At 44.1% G+C, this 22,422-nt stretch overlaps 1 protein-coding gene and 1 long non-coding RNA gene across 4 annotated transcripts in view; one reads left to right on the top strand and one right to left on the bottom strand.

The window, feature by feature from the left end:
• LOC134626632 (rho GTPase-activating protein 12-like) overlaps window positions 1–10,524 on the bottom strand; it is a 37,530-nt gene extending 27,006 nt beyond the window's left edge. For 2 of the 3 annotated variants that reach the window (XM_063472611.1, XM_063472614.1), the window contains exons 1-3: window positions 10,438–10,524; window positions 3,602–3,727; window positions 2,306–3,231 (exon numbers count right to left, since the gene is read on the bottom strand). In XM_063472611.1, coding sequence (XP_063328681.1) covers window positions 2,306–3,231; window positions 3,602–3,632 — 957 coding nt within the window. In that variant the 5' untranslated portion in view covers window positions 3,633–3,727; window positions 10,438–10,524. Of the gene's footprint in view, window positions 1–2,305; window positions 3,232–3,601; window positions 3,728–9,895; window positions 9,984–10,437 lie in introns of those variants that run through there. The other variant, XM_063472612.1, reaches the window with a different exon arrangement.
• Window positions 10,525–19,298: 8,774 nt separating this feature from the next.
• On the top strand, window positions 19,299–20,022 carry LOC134626094 (uncharacterized). The gene is made up of 3 exons (XR_010093793.1): window positions 19,299–19,408; window positions 19,720–19,808; window positions 19,920–20,022. It is a non-coding gene; the product is annotated as an uncharacterized LOC134626094 (long non-coding RNA).
• The last annotated feature ends 2,400 nt before the right edge of the window (window positions 20,023–22,422 follow it).

Raw genomic sequence — 22,422 nt, 5'->3', positions numbered from 1 at the left:
CGCAAGACATCAACTGCTAAAGGCCAAAGGTCACCCAGAAAACAGCAGAGCTGCAGTCTCGATGCTCCACCAGTCAGATAAGGAAGTCCCGAGCTGATGATGTGGACGCTGAGTTTCACTGAGACTTGTCAGACCGAAGACGCTGAAAACCTTTGAGCTCTGACAGGAGCTGAAGGTCAGAAACACTCTGGCTGAAACCGCTCCATCTCCACGCACCAACAGCTGATTTATGGCCTGCTGCCACCTTTACTTTACCTTTACTGAGGCTACGTCCACACTAATATGTTTTCGTCTCCGCCCACACTGAGACGGCATTTTGGGTCAAGGAAAACGCAGCGTGTTGAAAACGCTCTCCAAAGCGGATACTTTTGAAAACGCCGTTTTCACAGTGTGGACAGCGAACCCGGAGACTTTTTTAAAACGAGGACACATTTTAGTCATATGATGCAGTCATGTGACTAATTAAACCAAGATAGCGGAGGGCATTATACAGCAGTTGTTTTGTTTGCTCTCAGTTCTGACAGCCTAATATCAGTCTGTACATGCTGCAGAGAGCTTTTCTTCAAATTCTTTAATTCTCACCCACTTTTGCAAGTGGAACGTAAGCATTTTCAGCCGTTTCAATGTGGACGCACAACTCTGTGAAAATGATAGTGTGGACGCGGAGTGTTTTCAGACGAAAATGCCGTTTTCAAATCTATCTGAGGCTCATGTCAGGGAGGTGCTGGTCATGTTTCAGAGTGATCTGTGGATATGACGTAGACAAACTCAGAGCTGCCAGCTCATCTTTAAACCCAAGCAGCAAATTTCTGACAAGAAAAAAGTTCAAATTCTGAAAACTCAAAACTTTCACTTTAAAGGCAACGCCCACACTTGATCTTCATCGTTACCTGCTGACATCAGAAAGCAATGCGAGGAGTCAGATGGTCACAGAGGTAAGAAGCAAACAGACCAGCCACTGCTCATCAAACACAGAAACTGAAAGATGAAGTGGCGCTAACATGACGTTGAACATGATTTGAACATGATTTGAACTCCCCTGAGGGTGAAAACCTCAGAATCACTTCTTTTATTCCAGTATTTCCACCTTAAATCCATCTCTGCATCTAATTTAAACCCTGAGTGTCCACAGCTCAGATCACAGCAGAGCCACAGCGTCGCGTTCAACCAGAGGCTCTTCGGTCAGAGCCGGTCTACCTGCTCCATGAATGAGGAGCAGACACACCCACTTCATCATGCACTCACAGCTGGAGCGAGCAAGCAGACTTTTACTAAGTAAAGCAGGCGAGCGATGCTGCAGCGGTCAGCGCTGTCGCCTCACAGCACCAAGGTCCTGGGTTCAATTCCAGTATCTGGGCGGCTTCCTCCAAACACGTGCAGTCAGCGTCTGTGTGTTAGACTGGAGACCTGTCCAGGTGTACCTCTCACCCTGTGACAGCTGGGAGAGGCTCCCCCCCCCCCCATCACTGAACTGGATAACCAAAAGAAAACGCATGGACAGATGATTAAAGCAGCTGAACAGCATGCTGGGTAGGAGGTGCTCTATCTGCTGTAATGCAGCATGATTTAACCTTGACTGAAGACTGTTTTCACCTGCAGGTGTCGCTGCAGCGTCATCCTCTCGCAGTTTCCTGTCCGACCCTGAACACATCCTGCCAGCTGTGACATCACTACATCCTGCTGACCTCATTACATCCTGCTGTGACATCACCAGACCCTGAACCGTGGAAAAGCTCCCCTCAGTAACCCTGCCCGCACAAATGTCTGCTCTCTGTAGATTTTAAGCAACTTGAGTTCAATGAAATTATTTTATACAAATAATACAAAGTTAAACTAAACAAATATTCAAAGAACAGTAAATTATTAAATTTAAAACCAAAAGAAAGAAACATTAAGATCACAACTAACAAAAACAGTAAACAGTGCAGAAAAAATAGTTTTAAATGAAATCTTTAAACTAAGTTTTCTTTAGCTTCAGTGGGTCTGGAGGTCAAAGGTCAGCAGTTTGTTTCTGGTATGCTGAGAATTAAAAGAGGAACTGGGATATTCTTTTCCTCCAAAAGTTGTTTCCTGTGTGGACACTGCAGGAAGTGACACGCTGCACAGGACTTTTATTTTGGAGGACTCTGTAACATGTTGTTCTTTAACCGTTCCTGAACATTTATTTTTACCTTTGTGCCATTCTACCAATCATTTCAATAAAAGTAAAGTCCAGGTGTTGTAAAAAGACATCTGATTACATCAAAGTCATACGGAACAATCAGAGGCTTTATCAAAGGATCATTTTCATAGTCTGGTGACGTACCTGTGTGGGAGGTAGGGCAGGTGTTGCAGGTTCGGCCTGTGCTGCAGGGCTCGCTCTCCCTCTGACCAGAGCCTCCAGATCCAGGTTCAGGTCCTGGATGGACTCGTAGATGTGGTGTGAATCCTCGCCCTTCACTGAGTCCCGCTCCTCCTCACCGTTCTCCTCCACGCTTGCTTCTTCCTCTGCCAGGTCCTCCTCATCTGGCTCTATTGGAGACTCGTGACTGTCCGGACATCCTGCTGGGGAAGAGGACATGTTGTGGAGGTTGCTGTGGGGCGGGATCACCGGTGTCTCCACCCGGATGGGTTGGGCGTGGGGCCGGGGCACTGAGAGGGGGTCTGCCGGACTGAAGCTGGGAACACGAGGTTTCCCGACATCCCTGACGTCCTCCACGTAGCCTGACGGGTGGGGCTGCTTCTTGCCATCGGCAGAGTTTGCAGTTCTGCTGTTTGCTGTTGACCCAGGCTCTGCAGGACCAGCAGGGGCCCCAGGTAGCCGAGGTGCCACATCTTGGAAGTCCAGCGGGACGCCAAATGTAGACATCCGATTTTCATTTTTGTGGTGCCTTTTGACCGCATCGGGTGTGAGTCTGATGGTCATGTCATCACTTGGTTTGGTTCTGGACTCTTCCAGAGGCTTTGGGATGGGGACAGGCACCGCCACAGGGAGTGGAGCCATGACAGGCAGCACCGGTTCGGTACTGGGAGGATCAGCAAAGTCCAGAGGAGAGGGTAACTCCAGCGGCAGCTCTTTGACGTACTTGGCCGGGATGTAGAAGGGCTTGGAGCTGCGATCCTCCTGGACCTGCCACCAGTGGTTGTTGGTCTTCGCCAGAAGGATGTAGCGCTCATTGGGTTTGATTGTGACCAGCACCCCATCCCGACCCTCGTACTCGTACCCAAATTCCACCAGAACCAGACCCAGACCTGAAAGAAAGGATCAGACAGAGGAACAGAAAAGTTTCAAGAGGCTGAATGTGATGACACAACGGGCCACAGATTTTAACCCAACCTTCTCAAAGCTGCTGTGTTCAGTTTTTGAGGTCAAAATGAGGAAGCTGTTCACTTCCTCCTGACGCTATATGTAGTTTTAAAAGAGGCAGACGAGCTGGTCACGAGCAGGGAGATGGCAGTAATGTGAAGCACGTGCTCATGTGCTGTGACTGTAAACATGAAGACGCGCCAGAGCAGCGCCATCGAACGCTCCCCTACAGCTTCATCAGGTGTGAATGTGGTGACTTCATCCAATCAGAGTCTAAATAAGCTGGAGTTCACCTGCAACAGTCAGATGACTCACCTTTGCTCTGCAAGGAGGACGTTGCTGCCATTTTGACAACCCTGGGCTTTTCAGGCCCCGCCCCCTCAGGGTGATCTAATCTGAAGGTGACTGGTCAAAGGTCACTCCTGATCCTACACCCCCTTCCTAAAGGAAAAAAATAAACAAACACACAAAATAAAAACAATGCCTAGGAACCAAACAAACAAACAAAATAACAACAATGCAGATGAACCAACCAACAAACAACAAACAAACAAGCAGACAAACAACAAAAAACCCACACAAACAAACACACAAACACACAAGCAAACAAACAAGCAAACACACACACACACACACACACACACACACACACACACACACAAACAAACATTCAAACAAACAAACACACACAAACAAACAAATGAGCAAACAACAAAAAACCCCAAACACACAAACCAACAAACAAACAAACAAACAAACAAACAAACAAGGAAACAAAAAAGTGAGCAAACAACAAAAAACTACAAACAAACAAACAAACAAACACACAAACCAACCAACAAACAAACAAACACACACAAACGTACAAGCAAAGAAACAAACAAAATAACAACAATGCAGATGAACCAACCAACCAACAAACAAACACACACAAACAAACAAGGAAACAAAAAAGTGAGCAAACAACAAAAAAGTCCAAACAAACAAACAAACAAACAAGCAAACACACACAAACATACACGCAAAGAAACAAATAAAATAACAACAATGCAGATGAACCAACCAACCAACAAACAAACACACACAAACAAACAAACAAGGAAACAAAAAAGTGAGCAAACAACAAAAAACTCCAAACAAACAAACAAACAAACAAAATAACAAACAAACAAAATAACATTGCAGATGAACCAACCAACAAACAAACACATGTAAAAACACATTTCTGTACATCTGTCATGAGTCGCCTGTTGCCATTGGTTCTTTCATGTGTTGATTACTTTCATCCAAAGATTCGGCTCCTTTGTGCCAGTTGAGAGAAAAACACACTCATTAAAACAGCAGTAAGTTGTGTTTGCTGCTGCAGTCCAGAGACAGAAATGCAGTCATGTTGGGTTAACTGGTGATCATAATTAATTCCTGTTAAACGTGTTAATGGATGAGAGAGGTGCAGAAACCACGGAGGTGTGCTGACTCACTTGGTGTTTCTGTTCACTCAAAGCCTTCGTGTCTGTCTGATGATACCATCAGGTAGATGCTGGCGAGCTCGTGGAAACACCTGTATAACCCGTCTGTGGGTGTTTCTGTCTGATGAGCTGTGAGAGCTGGGCCAACTGTAGCGCATCTACAAACCACAGTTTTGGGCTGCACCGCATTAAATCAACATAGAAGCATAAGCTAACCCAACAGACCTGCCTTTTCACTGCAGGCACAGCGAGAACATGGCCGCTGCTCACAGTGTTTTTACACTTACACTTTTCATGCTTTTCATCCAACATTCACACTCTGAAAAAATGCATCAGAGAGCAACTTGGGGTTCGTACCTTGCCCAAGGCTATCTGTCTTTCCTCCATGTCTGTAAGATTCTAGTTTCTCCTGACTCTCATTTCTAACAGCTGTAGAACAAACGTCTCTGAATGAATGAAAGTCTCTAACACTGAGGAAAGGACAGACTGTCTTCATGGACTGAAAGCAGAGGAATGACAGTTATCAGCTCCTCTGCTTTCATGTCAGAACAAGTCACAGTGAGGTCTGAGCTCCTCCCACAGCCCCGAAGCAAAAACGCTTCAGTCCACTTAACAAACATCACATTTATCTTCCAGCGCAGTGAAGGAGTTAACGCTGCTGTGTTTCATTAACCAAAGACAAACAGTTTGAACAAATCAATGGCTAAAATAGGTTAGCTCTGTTTCACACAGAGAGTCTGAGGAAGCAGACTCCAGGCTGAAGCCCGTCTGCTTTCAGTTTGTCAGTCCTTTGCGTGAAACCCTCACTGAACATTCAACATTTATTTTTCCTCATATCTGCGTAAACTACATAAAACTAACACACGAGGACAAAAACAGTGATCAAATGTATCGACACTTCATCAGTTAAAACGAAACGAAAATATTCTGGAGAGACGAGATCCAATCAGAACTAATTAGGTTTTGTAGAAAGGCGGGACGGTGTGGAAGTGATCCGATCAGAAGTAATCTCCTTGTGCAGTCAGCTTAGCTTTGATCTGTAGCCAGGAGCTCCCTGCTTCTCATGAACAGGCAACAAAATGTTGACACATTTCACATCTGATGTCCAGGACAATAAAACGCTCTCATTGCTGAAAACACTTCAGATTTTAGTCAGCTTTAGATTAAGGCTACGTCCACACTAGCCCGGATAGATTTGAAAACAGCGTTTTCGTCTGAAAACACTCTGCGTCCACACTATCGTATGCCGAAGCCTCTGGTGGACAGTAGAGGGACTGCAGGGTTTGGTCAGTGCTCATTTTTCAACCTTGGGGGTGGGGGTGGTAGCTGTGACTAGAATGTACTGCACCAACAGGAGGAACAAAACTCAGGTGTGAAGCACATGCAAAGCCTCGTTTGAGGTGATTGGGACTGAAACAATGGACCTGCATCCTCAGCATCGAACGTCGCCACACGCAGACAGAGCTGTGAATATTTGGCCGTACAGGACGTGGTTTTGTCCGTCCTGAAGTCTGAGGCTGAGCTGAGGAGCACGCGCTGCATTCATTGCCCTGGTTTGAAGTTTGGCAGTTCACGTGCTCCCTGCCTGTTCCTTGAAGTGTGTCAGCACTCGAGCAGCACCTGAGTCTGTGTTTTGATTTGATTGGACAGAGAGAAGCAGGTGAACTGCGATGCAGCAGAGGTTATCTCTGTCCGAGATGTAACATGCCTCGTTCAGCCACTCAGAGGAAGTGCGAGGGATCTCCTGAGCTACAGCCACCCTGTCTGCAGAACGGGGCTATTTCCCTCCCAGCAGCCTCTGAGCCAGGCATTCACTTAGAACAATAGCAGGAGGCTGGTCTCAGGGCAGCTCTGTTTACACAGGGAAGCGCCTGCACTTCCTGTCTGCTGCAAGCCCCGCCCACACAGCGGCGTAGACCCCACCCCTCAGTGACATCACACAGCGGTGTGTTTCCTGTCTTTGTGAAGGAACAACAGTGTGTGTGGGTTCACAGAGCAGCGGGACAGCCAAACATTTCAACTGCTACTGATCACTAATCACCAGTCACAGATCAATATTTAAAATCTGATGATGTCATCTGGCCCAGAGCTTTCAGCAAACATCCAATCAGCTGCTCTGTCATCAATGGACCTGGAAGCAACCGGCCTCAAACCTGTGAACTCTGGGCTCCTGTTACCCTCCTGCTACCCCACCCTTACCCTCCTGCTACCCCACCCTTACCCTCCTGTTACCCCACCCTTACCCTCCTGTTACCCCACTCTTTACCCTCCTGCTACCCCACTCTTTACCCTCCTGCTACCCCACTCTTTACCCTCCAGTTACCCCACTCTTTACCCTCCAGTTACCCCACTCTTTACCCTCCAGTTACCCCACTCTTTACCTTCCTGCTACCCCACTCTTTACCCTCCAGTTACCCCACTCTTTACCCTCCTGCTACCCCACCCTTACCCTCCTGTTACCCCACTCTTTACCCTCCAGTTACCCCACCCTTACCCTCCTGTTACCCCACTCTTTACCCTCCAGTTACCCCACTCTTTACCCTCCTGTTACCCCACTCTTTACCCTCCAGTTACCCCACCCTTACCCTCCTGTTACCCCACTCTTTACCCTCCAGTTACCCCACCCTTACCCTCCAGTTACCCCACTCTTTACCCTCCTGCTACCCCACTCTTTACCCTCCTGTTACCCCACCCTTACCCTCCAGTTACCCAACCCTTACCCTCCTGCTACCCAACCCTTACCCTCCTGTTACCCCACCCTTACCCTCCTGCTACCCCACTCTTTACCCTCCTGTTACCCCACTCTTTACCCTCCAGTTACCCCACCCTTACCCTCCTGTTACCCCACTCTTTACCCTCCAGTTACCCCACCCTTACCCTCCAGTTACCCCACTCTTTACCCTCCTGCTACCCCACTCTTTACCCTCCTGTTACCCCACCCTTACCCTCCAGTTACCCCACTCTTTACCCTCCTGCTACCCCACTCTTTACCCTCCTGTTACCCCACCCTTACCCTCCTGCTACCCCACTCTTTACCCTCCTGTTACCCCACCCTTACCCTCCTGTTACCCCACTCTTTACCCTCCTGTTACCCCACCCTTACCCTCCTGTTACCCCACTCTTTACCCTCCTGTTACCCCACTCTTTGTTTTTCTATTATTTTAAACTGTGTTCCACGTCAGGAGTTGCCATGTTTAGTTGCGTGCGTTGCCATACTGTGAGGTCACTGCAGGAGTTTCATGTGTTAAGATGTAAATAATAGAGCCTGGTGTGACGTCGCCTGCAGATTTATTTGCGGGTGAAGTGTGGAATATTTCCATAATGAACGTAACTTTGTAAAGCAGTGGAGTATTTGACTCATTTCATGCTGTTTTCAGTGGACCGTGTTGATTTCTAGGCCGTAGATGAAAATCATGATCACTGATTATTATTTCTCGTGAATCATTAGTTCGTCTTTCTGGTTTTCAATGACCAGAGGTTTGGTTTTTTTTTGCTGTACAAAAACCATGAAGGAATTCACTCGTTCATAAACATGACCTTAAGAATCTTACTGTCATTTTGTTCATTTATTTATGACTTCAGTCATTTTTAATAATTATTATTGTTGTGTTTTTCTCCTGCTGTTTGTTTGTTTCCGCTGCAAAGACAAATAAAGCTTTATTTTTGAAATCCATTGTTTTCTATTTAAACACACCTGGGACAGGTGAGTTTCAGAGACGCTGGTATATTGGAATGCTGCTGCCCCTCCCCCTCCTCGCTCACTGTGATTGTGTCTCTGCCGCACCAGCAGGCTGGTATGTGACACACACACACACACACACACACACACACTGCTCTGTGTGACCACAGGAGCGAAGCATGTGAAAAAATAAACTGGAGGGTTTGTGGCGGGACACACCCTGTCCACCAATCAGAAAAGATAAAACATTTAAAGGAGAATCTGCGAGGGCCTCGTCAGCCACGCCTCAAGTGACATCATACACCCAGCAGCCAATCCCAGCTCACTTAATCTAAAGACTGTTCAACCTTTACCCCGTGTGAGAGCGGGTGTGGTCACAGCACACAGAAATAAACGAGTCCAGGTCATAAATCTGTCTGCTGGCTCCGCCCACATGAGGCTGGAACCAAACCAACGCTGACAGGAATGCACACACACAAGCATCACACACTCTCAGCACAAACACACGGCTCTGATTGGCTGGCACCTGCCCGCTCACCCCTCGCACGCTGTTTCAAACCTTCCAAACTTCCTCTGTAACCTGATGGAAGGATGGCTCAGTGATCCTGAGCCCCGTGAAAACAAAGAGTCCCCACACACTAAAACACTGTGAGTGAGGGTCAGGGTTCAGGTTCAGCTCGGTTTATGGAGTTTGTGGACAACACAGCACACAGCCCTGTGTCCAAACACACACTAAACACATTTATCACTTGTTATAACATTATTATAAACACATACTACAGAGGCGGGTTTATTCTTATTATTGAGCTCTTATCTGTTCATGCAGATGTTCAGCGTCTGTTGTTTTCTGAAACATCTAAATGTAATAAACTTTATAAAAACGAAATGCGTTGGCACTTTGTTAGCATACAGAATTATAACGTGCAGAGTTTTTACCTGATGATGAACTCCAGCCTGCGACGTGGAGTCATGTGACTCGCCTCTAAAAGCTTTAGTGGAAGCAAATTCTTTTTTCACTTATTCAAGTTCTTCTCGACGTCGCACATAAACACACGATGAACATGTGTAATTTCAATATTTTAGCATTATCAAACATACAGAACACTGTTACATGTGGTTCTGTATGTTTTATGTAAGATGTGTCCCTGTGTAATAACACAAAACATGTCTAATAAGATTTAGACATAAAACATGTGCTGTGTTTCTGTCTGTGTGTGAGGAATACAAGAGCACATATCCAAACCCAGGTGAACCTTCTGCATGTTTACAGCCTGTCGAGGACTTTGACCACAACTTTGTAAAATGTGTTTAGCAGGTTGTTTTCAGAATAAAAGGCTGTGATGAAGGCCCTTCTTTCCTGTACCGAGCTCTTCCTTTGACTCTTTCTGTCTTTAGCTCTTCGCTTGTGATTTGTGGCGATAAAACAGTCAAACGTGAATATTTCCGAGGCCTGTGAATGTTTACCTCCAGGTTTGAAGTGTGCGTCGAACGACAACTTTTGGACCGTCCCATTTCTAAGTTTAACCACCACCAACAACAGAGTCTGCAGTTACAGCAAAACCTGTTCTTATGCCCGGCGGGTTTTCAGACACACTCTCACTGTGATTCTGTCATTTCTACAGATTTTTAATGAAGAGCGAACAAAACCCACTCAGTCTGAAATCAGGACACTGTGTCACACTCGGTCACACATACCAGCAACTAACACAGTCTCACACACTCACACACACACACACACACACACACACACACACACACACACACACACACACACACACAAACACACACATGCACTGAATCTAAAAACAGACTCATAGTCCCCATAATGCAGGTGTGGGACCAGGTCCCCGTGACATAGGGTTTACAAGTCCACTGGAAACACTTTTATCTAGACAAACACAACAACAATACACAAAAATGTAACAAAGCAAACGTCTTCAACTACAACTAGTTACACACACACACACACACACACACAGATAAATAGAGGGTTTGTTGTGTTTTACCTGCAGTAAAAGGCAGATCCAACCATCCTACTTCACTTTTTTCTCTTCTGATCTTGGAGGGGCGAGCCCAGATCACTCAAACAGGTTTCTCTCTCTCTCTCTCTCTCTCTCTCTCTCTCTCTCTCTCACTCTCTTTAGCTCCGCCCTCTCTGACCTGCCAGTCCTGGCTTGTCTTCTTTCCCCTCCTTTCCTGAGTTTGCATCCTGTCTGCCAAAGAAGCCACAGTCAGACCCTCAGTCCTCTCTGGGCAGATCAACAGCGCCCTCTGGTGGCCCTCGCCGGTGGTTCATTATTACCCGTGCAGTGGGTACATATGTAATTATGTGATTTTAAATAAAAATGGGCACAAACAAACTGCACGCTCTTAAACTTAATCGACGGTTCAAAATGTAAAATAAGATGGACTTTCAGTGTTTTTACTCCATTTAAAACATGGAACAGTTTTTCCTTTTAGTCTTTTTAACGTCATGTTTCATTTCCAGTGTTCCCAAATTAACCTGGAGTAAAGAAACATTTCTACCTGCTTACAGAGGCTGCTGCAGCCTCCAGGTGTTACTGAGCTCACTGAGCTTAAACGCTGGACTGTGAGCTCAGGTAGGTGACGACCGTCTGCAGGTTCTCTGCTGCTGAAGCTTGATTAGGAGATCACGTTAACACCCAGCAGCAGGACATGGGTGAACCGTCAGGGTTTTGTTTTTAGTGGCAAACAGACTGTTGTGTGCCCTGCCCCTGATGTTAGCCAGGTAGCTGGTGACCTGGTGGAGGTTCTGAGATTAATGAGTAAACGATTCATTTGGGAATGATTTGGTTTGATGGGCACACCTATGCTCGCTGGTAAATCATCTTGTACTACTCATGCTCCAGATGGAGGCTGTGCTGGACCTGTAAGTGTAACCGGTGCATTCCTGCATTGTCTCCGACAGAAGGGTAGAAAGAAACACCTCCAAGTAAACAACTTGCCCGCTCCAGCTCCTCTCCCACATGAAGTACAAACTTACATGGAAAAAAAAAACACCAACACAAAAATCTGACATACCTGACAACGAAATGTAGAAAGAAAGACCTCCAAGTAAAATATAAACAGTGTGGTTAACCAGACTCACTACACTTCCAAGCTAGCAAGAATGATCTATTCATGCTAGCATTAACGATCCCAGATAGCAAGACGACATTGAATTGATGTTGATTTTTCATCCGATCCGTCGTTATGGTCAGGGTTGAAATGCCAGTGTTGTAACAACATTGAAATACTGTGGTAAACCGACGGTCTTACTATAGGGACGTTGTAATGATGTTGATTTACCGTTGTTTTTTTGTCATTGATATTTGATCTATTTGTAGTCGACCAGGTGACAACAACAACGTCGAGCAAACATCTATTTATAGTTGACCATCATTCCGCGCTGGTCACCATCAAAAAGCCATCGATTTGTAGTTTAGCGTTAAATTGCATTGCAGCTGAGCGGGTATAAAGTACCGGAGAAAGCAGATTTATTGTTCTTTTGTTATCAATGATTTCTGGTCTAGTTCACCAGCTTTAAAAAAACGTGTCGACGTGCAATTTATGTGTACGGGAAATTAAAGCAGCGATCACTTGGATTATTCCGCTGCACCCCTCTCACAGTGGTACATCCCTCCAGGTAACCATTTGCTGTGTCCGAATTCAGGGGAAAGATGCTCATAAGGACACTACCTACCTACGTCACAAGGTAGTGTCCTCAGACGGACGGGTAGTCAGGAAGTGAGTGGCTGTGGACAGCCCCCTTTTTTTTTCTCCGTCGAAACTTTATTTAAAAAAAAACAATGAGTCACAACATCTAAACAGCTGTGGACAACCTGCCGTCGTTCGAGTCCGCCCTCAATTCAACGTTTTTGCCGATCGCCAATGGCATGTGCGAAAACTGGAAAAATGGATCGGATAATGTTGCTCCGTGCCATGTGCACTGTTCTAATCCAAGAGGAGCTACAAAACCAGCACCAACGTCGCCAGCATGTGTGGTACCTCAGGCTCATCAGAGCCAGTCACATCCAGGTAAAATAAGCTACCCTAAACTACACACATTTAGGAATCACTCAGCCATCCCAGCCAGGGAAACCAGCAGTCAGCTGAGACTGAAGAAGTCACTTGGATGTGTTGTGGGATTTCTCTTTAGTGTATTGTCCTTTAATGTATTGTCTTGATGAAATGCTTTCATATTACTTAGTTTAGCATGTCTGGTTCACACCTCATTCACGCCAGGAAACAGACGGTGAGAAACTGGTGAATGTCTCCCAGGAGACGGAAGCTCACACAGGAAGGCTTGACCCCAGAGTGGGGGAGATTCACACAGGTGATAGAGAGTCTTTCTGTTTAGAGCCAAGGTGTGAACTGCAACTGTAAAAGTCTTTTGTTCTGTGACTGTGTATAAAAAGGACCTGAATTGTTCATTGTCAGAGACGACTTTCAGTGCCCCCTGACTGACGTCCCTCCTCATGCATGAGATAGCTGAAATAAAGGTGTTGTTACAACTCATCCCGTCTGCAGGCTTTGGTAATTAAAATTTCCACAACAGTTGAGTGATAAAAACGTGTCCCCCACTGAAAACGCGACATCCAAATGAACAGAATCAACTGTTAAGTCCAATGGATAATGTCAATAACTGAATGATAGCTAGTCATGCGTACACAGTCACCATATCATAAAGAAATACATAAAGTAAATGTCCCTGAAGCTGATATGACAACATGTAGTATGCATTTACGACCATGAATTGGATCATGTAACTCATGTGTGTACCTGGAATGGCAGTAAAAATGTCACAAAGCTGAAAACAGGGTACCTTAGAGTACAGAAACATGCTTAGTTACACAGATGAACTGTATATGTATGAAAGCATAAGTATTGTCACAGTGCAGTAGTACATGTCACATAAGCATAATAATCAGAATAATGCTTGGATCCCTCAAAATAAATGAAACCATACCCTGCCACCATAACTGTTCATGTTGTTCTCCACCTTTCATCCAAGCAGAGGAGAACCGTATACTGCAGGATCAACCTGAGTGTTCCCGTCCTGGACCGTTTCTTCAACCAGGAGGACACGAGGCGCGATTTTCGGCTAAGCAGGGAGTCCCTGGCAGTGTTGCTAAATCTCCTGGACCAGGATCGGCGCCATGGTTGGGGTGCCACAATGGAGATCCTGGTATTCATTTTCTGGTTGGCAAGTGGAGCATCCTACAGGGTGGTGTCAAGAGTGTTTGGGATGCCTCGTTCCACTGTCCACACCATTGTCCACCGTGTCACAGAAGAAGTGGTGGCCATTCGCCACCAGGTCATCCACCTCCCAAAGACACCAGAGGACCTGGAGGCAGTGTCCCGTGGGTTTGCAGGGCTGGCACACCACAGAGCCTTCCTGAAAGCGGTGGGTGCAATCGACGGCTGCCACATCCGCATCAAGTGTCCAAGCGGCCCTGATGGTCAGTGCTACAGAAACAGGAAACTGTTTCCATCTATCATCCTGCAGGCAGTTTGTGACCATCAGGGCTGCTTCATCGACACCTACGTGGGCTGGCCTGGGTCGGTGCACGATTCCAGGGTGCTCCGCCACAGCCCACTGTACAGACAGTCAGTCTACCCTCCTCCAGGACATTTCATCCTCGCAGATGGAGGGTACCCATGCCTCCAACGTCCACTCCCCCTCATCACACCCTACAAGAGGCCAGTCCGAGGTGTGGGAGCCCAGCGCTTCAACAGCCACCATTCCAGGGCACACTCCATCATAGAGCGTGCGTTAGGAATGATGAAAACGAGGTTCAGGGCCATCTTCCTGCAAGCGCTGGAGGTGCACCGCACCTTTGTACCCCAAGTAAGTGACCATCCAATGACATGTGAATATTGCAACATATAATGTTTGTGCGCAAATGGTGTGTGTGTATTACACACATATATAGGTGTGTGTGTGTGTGTGTGTGTGTGTGTGTGTATGTATATATATATATATATATGGACAGTGAAAAATAAGAGCAGACAGAAACCTTGGCAACTATGTTGATCCCCACATCCGAACGTTTGCACAGCAGCACGCCAGAGTGATACCGTCTGGACATCACAGGTTCTGTGCAGCATGAGGGTTAATGAAACTATACTCATATATGGGTGTGAATTGATTTGTTCTTGTACCTCCATGCCACAGTGGCAGAATTCTTCACCCCAGTGAAGAGGTGGTCGTTTTCGCCTCGCAATCTGATGAGGAGAGTTGTTTGTTCTTTGTTCCCTGCAACGTATCACAAAACGATTAATTAGCAAGATATAACGTAGCTGTATGTGAGTGGCAATGCATGACAAACTGCTGGGGCCACCATACTAGTTCACGTGCAATCTATCACGGGGATTCTATGGATTATAAGCCAAACACAGGCATATGCCCAGAGACTACCAACAGAACCGCTACGGGGGTTTAACTTTTGTAACACCAGATTTTCAAGTACTTACATTTGAATGCGGATTCCTCTCCCACTGTCACGCCCGGTTCGCCCGCCATTTTTCCGCTCCAAAATCCTTCTACTGGTTCGGAATTTATGCGGCAGGTGGCCCGCAATGAATCCTGGGATATAGTAGGACATGAAGGATACATTGGACCCATCCTTAGAATTCAGGGCAAAGTAGGACGCATTTGTCGCGACATTTTGAGTACTCTTTGGCTGTGTCCCAATTCAGGGTCTGCACGCTTGAAGTACGCATTTTAAGTGCGATTACGTCACCGCCACGCGACGACGGCTGTCCCAATTCGAAGTGTACTTCAAATGCATACTCCAAATGCGCCGTCGATTTCCCCAAATAACAAGCGTGGTCCAGTGCACGCTTCGTGGTCCCATATATCCCACAATTCATAGCGCGGCAGTGGGTGTGGATAATTTTGCCGCAAAATACGGCAGAAGGGAGCGGCTGAAGAGTGAACTGTCAAAAGTAAGTACTGAATATGATGTCACTTATTTATGTGCGAATGTTTAATAATGAAGAACATTAAAACATTACTGTTGGCCACATGTCGGCAAAGTTATGTGACATTAGTGATGTTTGTACTAACTTGGTTTTAAAGCCTTTACTTCTAAACATATATATATATATATATAGTCGACCTTAATCTTACAGAGAATGTGATGATTTCATGGATAATTAAAGTCAGTCATATATCCACAAACACAACAAGCTGAAAGTCAGTGATGCTGCTCGGTTTGCAGTCCTGAATATCACGGCACAAGCAGCATTCACTGCACTGTTAATGTTAGCTATGTTATATTGCTGCCTCTGTTCGGTGGTGTCGAGCCAAACGGACTTTAACGTGTGTTTGAACGAGCTGACGGTTCACTCGTTAAGCTGAAAGAAAGATGCTTTAATCACAGGAGTCACACATGTGTCCACTGTACCATCTGGGAACTCTTCTTGTTTAGCACTCGTAATAACACAAACACTAAATCCTCCTTCTCTTGTGCTGTTTTGTAGCAGTGTATACACCTGAGACTGTCACCTGTCTGTCTGTCCTGCACTCTCTCTCTGTTTCTTTCTCTCTGATTGTGGAATAAAAGTATGAACATGTATTTATAAGTTACACTTGTGTTTGAATCCTGCAGCTTATCACACATTTGATTTCCATGTGTGACAACTGCAAGTGTCCAGAGTGAGGACAGACTGAGGGACCCACTGCTGCACATCATCTGTGAGGCTTTGCACCCCTGATGATCCACCAGGACAAACTCAGCAGTGTGTGAGGAAGAGGAGGAGGAAGAGCCAGCAGCAGCTGACAGATGGAGAGAATAGACAGACTGTTCCCTGTTTGTGAAGGACTGCTAGAAAAGTTTAAAATAACTAATTGTCTGTCCTGAATCAGTCTTATTAGGTAATGTTCAAATAATGTTATCATTCCAGTGTTTTCAGTGTGGGAGAAAGTACTCAGGGCCTTCAAGTTACACACTATGAAAGGCAGCAACAAGTTTAATATTCAGAAACCTAAAGTATGTATCAGCAGCAGAATGGAGCTAAAAATAAATGTTTGTTTCAGTTTTATGAAGCTTTGAGTATTTTGGATTAGTAGCACTGCTGTGTTTGTTGCATCATATTGCTGTAATTGTTTATATGCTTTATATATTCTGAGCTAAGTTGATCTATAGTGTTACATCATATTCTATAAGGATGTTATGTGTTTGTTTACTTTCTGCCCAGTTTGACCCATTTAGCAGAAGTCAGCCTGACAGCGGGACAGTGTTGCCAACTTAGCGACTTTGTCGCTATATTTAGCGAGTTTTCAGACCCCCTAGGTCATAACAGCTAGAGATGCTACTGTTGTTTTCTTCTGTCTCTCTGCCTCATCCCTGCCATCTTTTCTCGGTTTCTTTACGTCTCTTCCTCCATGCCTGTTTCAGTGCTGCATTCTTGTTTATTTGTGGAAAAACAAAAAAGGAGAAAGCGCGTATCGCTTTTACTCTCAACAAGCAGCGGGTGCTGTAACGCAGTCAGTTCTTCTTTTACTCTTATGCTGTTTTGTGGATCACAAGGTTTAAAACTACTTATAAACACACACACACAAAGTTACTCCACCAGAGTGCCTATTTCGGGTCACTTTTGCCGGTCCAAGCCCGGATAAAGGGGCAGGGTTGGAATTGTGACATTAAAAAAAACAATTGCTAAAAGAAATTTAATTTGTAGTTCTAAATAAACTCTAAATGCATTTAGGACGTTTTTTACTCACTTTATGTCTCTTCCACGATGTTATTTCTCTCTCCAACAACATAGGTTACAATTATATTAGCATGACCAATTATGCAAATTAGGTGATGACTTCTAGCGACTTTTAGGACAGCCAATAGCGATTTTCCTTACTGAGGAGTTGGCAACACTGGAGCGGGACATTACATTTACTCTCAGCGGAAAAGAAGGAGAAGGCACTGCAGTGGCCTGCACCACGATTAGTATAAGGTAGTGATGGGTAGATGAGGCCTCGTGAAGCGTTTCAGCACATTCACCAAACTGTATCTACACTGTGTCGACACAGTGTTGCTGTTTTGCTCCATACTGACACCTGCTGGACCTTAAATATCATTGCAGGCAACTTACTTAAGACTCACAACAGACACTGATTCAATGACCTAGTCATACTTGTACACTGTAAGATAGTGTATTTTCCATTCAATCATTTTATATCTTTTATATTGCAAATATTGTAGACATCTTTAAAATATATTGTGAATGACATTAAGTGAAAATTAAAATGAAAGTATTGTGAATGTGATATTACCCATTTGACTCAGAGTTTATTATAAATTTTATTCAGAAAAATAGGTTTATCCAATGTTTTTGCATTCAGTCTATTGCGTTTTTTTTTTTTGTTTTTTACACCATTTCCCCAGCTTTGGAAAACTCACAGGCACAGATGAAGCTGGGGTACACAAAATCTGTAAAGCCAGGTGGAAAAGGTTCTGATAAGATGTCTTCCTATTCGCTCAGTACGTTAAAGGACCCTCTGATCTTGGAATGTTCCTCTCCGACACTCTCCACAATACTAAGGGGTTGGCAGTCCTTTATAATAAAATTCAGGACTGCCTGGTCCAGAACAGACTTACTAGATGCTTGATTTGAAAATAATAAAACACATATTAATAAAAAAAATGATGATAAAGCCATTCAGTGTCTATATAGGCCTACCAGTGTTCATTCTCGGTGCGTTTGTCTCCTCATTTTCATGTTTGGCTCTGTAATGCCTAAACACAGAGGAGGTGCATTTGTTTGTGTAAGAAACGCAGAACAGATGCGACATTTAACCTGCATAAAATGAAATAAATAATTTACACTTCAAGTCACATTGCTGTTTTTCCTATTTTGATAGATTACACTGAAACAAAGACAGACAAACTATTTGCAGTTAAAAGATCAAAATGATCCCACACAGCAGAAACATTTCTTTTTCTTTCGGGCTCCATTTTGTTTTTGGAGAGATGTGTATTTTTATTTTTTTTATCTTTGCGAGAGTAATTTTGTGTTTTTTTTGGTGGCGACTCATTCCGTTGGCAGATGCGGATGCGGTACTTTTTAAACACAGTTTGGCGCGTTGGCAATGATCGATACAGCAGCCGTATCGATCACGTGACTTTTTCTTAAAGCGACACACGCACCGATACAGGCATCGCTAGGTGAGCTTGATACAAGCGTCGGTGCGTCAGTGTTGCTGGACCCATCACTAGTATAAGGTAAGAATGAATGAATTTTCTTCTATTCGTTATTTCCACGGTCGCATTTGAATAACAGTAAAAAACTTGTTAATGTACAGTTTCGGACAAAATGTGGGAGCCCGAAATTGTGTCTACTTTCATCTTACATTCCGGCAACAAATAAATTGCACTGCATCTATCAACAAAGAAAACATTTTCGTTTCATACTTTTCCGTTATATTCCCTTACAAAGCTAGCCTAACGCTTCGAGGGTTCCTTTAGCCTTGCCGTGGCCTCGGCGACCATTGACCCAGACTTTCGCTCTGTAGTTGCTTTTTAGCATAGTACTACAAAAAGTTGTAAATCTGTGATGTATGATTGGTAAACGTAAAGTTAACTGTATAAACGTGTTGAATGACTTTGTTACTTTTGATGATTGGAGAGCACTCGCTTCAATTCGCACACGAAAACTTTAGACTCAGTTTGAATGCTCGCGTGGCATGCCCACGTGACTGTACGTTGCACGCGTACATGACTTTCCGTTTGTGCCTTGAATAATGAATAAGGCTACGTCCACACGTACCAGCGTATTTTTGAAACCGCTGATTTTTCTATGCGTTTGCACCTTTTGTCCACACGTAATGTATGTCTGGCCGTACATTGTGTTTGTATTTCCAGGCACATTTCACGAAGCAGAACGCAGTCTTCAGAGATCTCTACGTGAACGCTGTGACACGTCTGACCTTCAGTCCGAAGAAGAAACCCAGGCCAGTCTTAAAAGAAAGCACAAGTAAAACCTTTTTATTCACAAACATATCTTTGATTGTTAAGAATTTATGATCTTGTCTTTTATACATATCTGTGGTGCTTGCATACTGCAATATCGCCACATAATATAGTCCAAAAAGTGGAAGTTTGTAAACTTTTTAAAAATGCAAAGCCGTGTACACTTGTGCACTTCAAAAATTCATTGTATGCTGTACCTTCTTGCACGTCTCTGTTTCCTGTGTGTGTTGTTAGAAATCAAACTAACTTTAGGAAACAATATGCCAAAAGCATATTTACAATTACTTAAGACCGTTTTTAATTTCTTTTCTTTAGACCAAATCCCCTGTACACATATACGGACTCAGAGGATGAGCAGCCTACAAAAAAACGGTTTCCCCAGGCCCCTCGAGTGAAAATACCAGGTAATAAAATACTGTCTAGTGTCTGTGTACATATCTGTGTCTGACACAAGGAAACTTTTTGACAAGTTGTTTGTATTCTTAAATACTTAAAAATGATCTTTTTCTAAACAGCCCTCACCACTCCGCAGTCTGCCCCCCAGCCCACTGATAGCAACCATCATAATGCCCCACCCAGCTTCCGGCACAACACACAAACCGACACAGCTTTGCGATCTCGCCAGCATGCAGAGTTTGATGTCTTCCCTATAGATGGTATGCTTTTAAAAAAGCTTTAAAGCTGCATCACAATGTCATTGTACTCTTATCTTCAAAACACCAGTTTATACTCCTGAATGTCATCTTGTTGTGATTTTTTTTTTTCTGTAGATTCCAGAGACTCTGTGAAGCCACTATTGCAAGGCAAGTTCGAACATCTTGGAATTTCACAGTTTACATGGTATAACAAATATATGTGACAGGCAAAAACTAGTAAACACTTTTAGCAGTTACAAGAACTAACAAATGAATATCCAACAAAAGGGAATAGAAATACATTGTACTGCCAATACTTTGGTTTATTCTTTGTATGACTTGAAAATCAGGCTTTAGGGAAAACCAAATGACATGTTTCTATCATCAATTACATGAAGTAAACACACAAGCACTTGCATACACATTTAAGACATAAGACACACTAATTCCATCTCTTAAAATGTGTCTATAGGTGAGACGCTTTGCGTTGATTGGTGCTGCTGGACCACACTGGAGGTGCGAGTCCGCCGTGTAATGGTTTATGCCATTACAAAGGAGCTGGCCTCTGTACTCAACTGGGCAGGGGAAAAATACCAAGGACCAGACAAAGCAAAAAAGGGCATTTAAAGAGACAGCGCTGTGCAGATGCATATTTGGTAAGTTTTAACATTTATTGTAGTTTTATGAGCCTAAAGTGAACAATAAAGGGATCAATTGATGTGCTGGGTGCATTTCACATTTCCTATGTCTGTTTTTTGCTATATTATTTTGTCTTTCTTAATAACAAGACTTTCATGTCCGGTTAATCTGGAGATGGAGTCTTTGGTCTTCGGCTTGTTTTGTCCTCGGGTTGTACACTTTGTACAGCCCGAGGACCCCATGTTTTCTTTTTTTTTTTAAAGGATACACGGCACACCATGCTAAGACATATCACATTTTCAGCTTATAGCTCTTTGGGAATCAAATGCGGCAGTTTGCTGATTTCTGCCTGGTGACTTTCATGTTTATCAGCCGAGGAGTTTACATACTTTCTCCCTGCTGAAAACAATTAACAAGAGCTTATTCATGTGCTCTAATTCCCTTTTTTTGTCTTTTGTTTTTTTTGTGTGTGTGTCTATTTTTGTCCTAGATGGCCTGGCGCAGCAGGTAGGGGCGAACTTTATGTCTGAGTTTGTCTTTGCTCAAGCAGTCCAGAAATGGCTCAGATATGCTCCAGATCGTACGGGTGGCACGCAGGACGTCCATCATCCATCCCCATCCCGGAGTAAATAATAAAAAGTGACGTGAAACATAGAAATGTAAAAGGAAACTTTGTCTTTTAATAAAGTATTTTGCAAATGATACATGTCTATTGACATTTTGTTTTTTTGTTTTTTTCAATAAAAAACAACTGTGTGAAAGAGGTGGAAAATCAACGTCATAGTTCAACAGTGTTTCAATATCAGAATCTGACATTGTTTCAATGTCAACAGTGTTAGAAAATATGGCGTCGAATCAATGTCAGGTTTCAACATTGATTCAATATCAAAACCTGACGTTGTTTCAATATTAAAAAAGGGTGCAAGAGTGACGTTAGGTCAACGTCAGATTTCAACGTTGATTCAATGACATCGCCTGATATTGACTAAACATTGTTTCAATGTTTCCTTGCTATCTACACACGTACTACACACAGCATTTAGTAAAGACAGTCGTAATGATGACAATAACGAACTAAAACTCACAATGACAAACATCAAGGTGGATAAAGATATAATTAGGAATAATTCCCCCACAAGGGAATTATAGAAAAGGGGAGAGGCCAAAGGGGTAGCCCAAATTTACAGGGTTGCACCAAAGAAGAAGAAAAGGATGAGGAGGGGCTCTAACTGATAATGGAGATGACTACAGACTTGGAGGTCCTAAAGGTCAGGTATACCAGGACAAATGTGGGTTTAAAAACATATTTTGTGTAATTATAACCCGGTTACATAAGGGTGGACAGTCCGGTGTTGCCCTGATGGTGGCGCTGTAACACAGAGTTTGGGTCACAGAGGCAGAGATAATGTCAAACAAGTTGATTATTTATCAATAAACAGACATGGATTTGTATTTCATGCTGTGGGAGCTGAGAGTGTTATGATGCTTCCGGAGCTTCAGGCGAAGACCCGTCATCTCAGATCTGAAACACAGAAACAGTCGAATAACCACAGAGTCACGTGATCACTCTGTCACGCTGGTTCTGGCGTGTTTCACAAGTTCACACACCACTCCTCACCATCGTCATGAAAAATTCAAAGTTTTACCAAATAAAGGTAATTTTTTAAAATGTTCTCTTAAAAAAAAAGCGCTTCAGCTGGCGCTCTGCTGCTGTCTCAGCGTGAGTAAAGTGAGGACATTTCTA

The sequence above is a fragment of the Pelmatolapia mariae genome, linkage group LG4, assembly GCF_036321145.2.
Source record: "Pelmatolapia mariae isolate MD_Pm_ZW linkage group LG4, Pm_UMD_F_2, whole genome shotgun sequence".
Classification (NCBI taxonomy): domain Eukaryota; kingdom Metazoa; phylum Chordata; class Actinopteri; order Cichliformes; family Cichlidae; genus Pelmatolapia; species Pelmatolapia mariae.
Note: the sequence above shows the minus strand (reverse complement) of the source record. Positions and strands in the feature narration are given on the sequence as shown.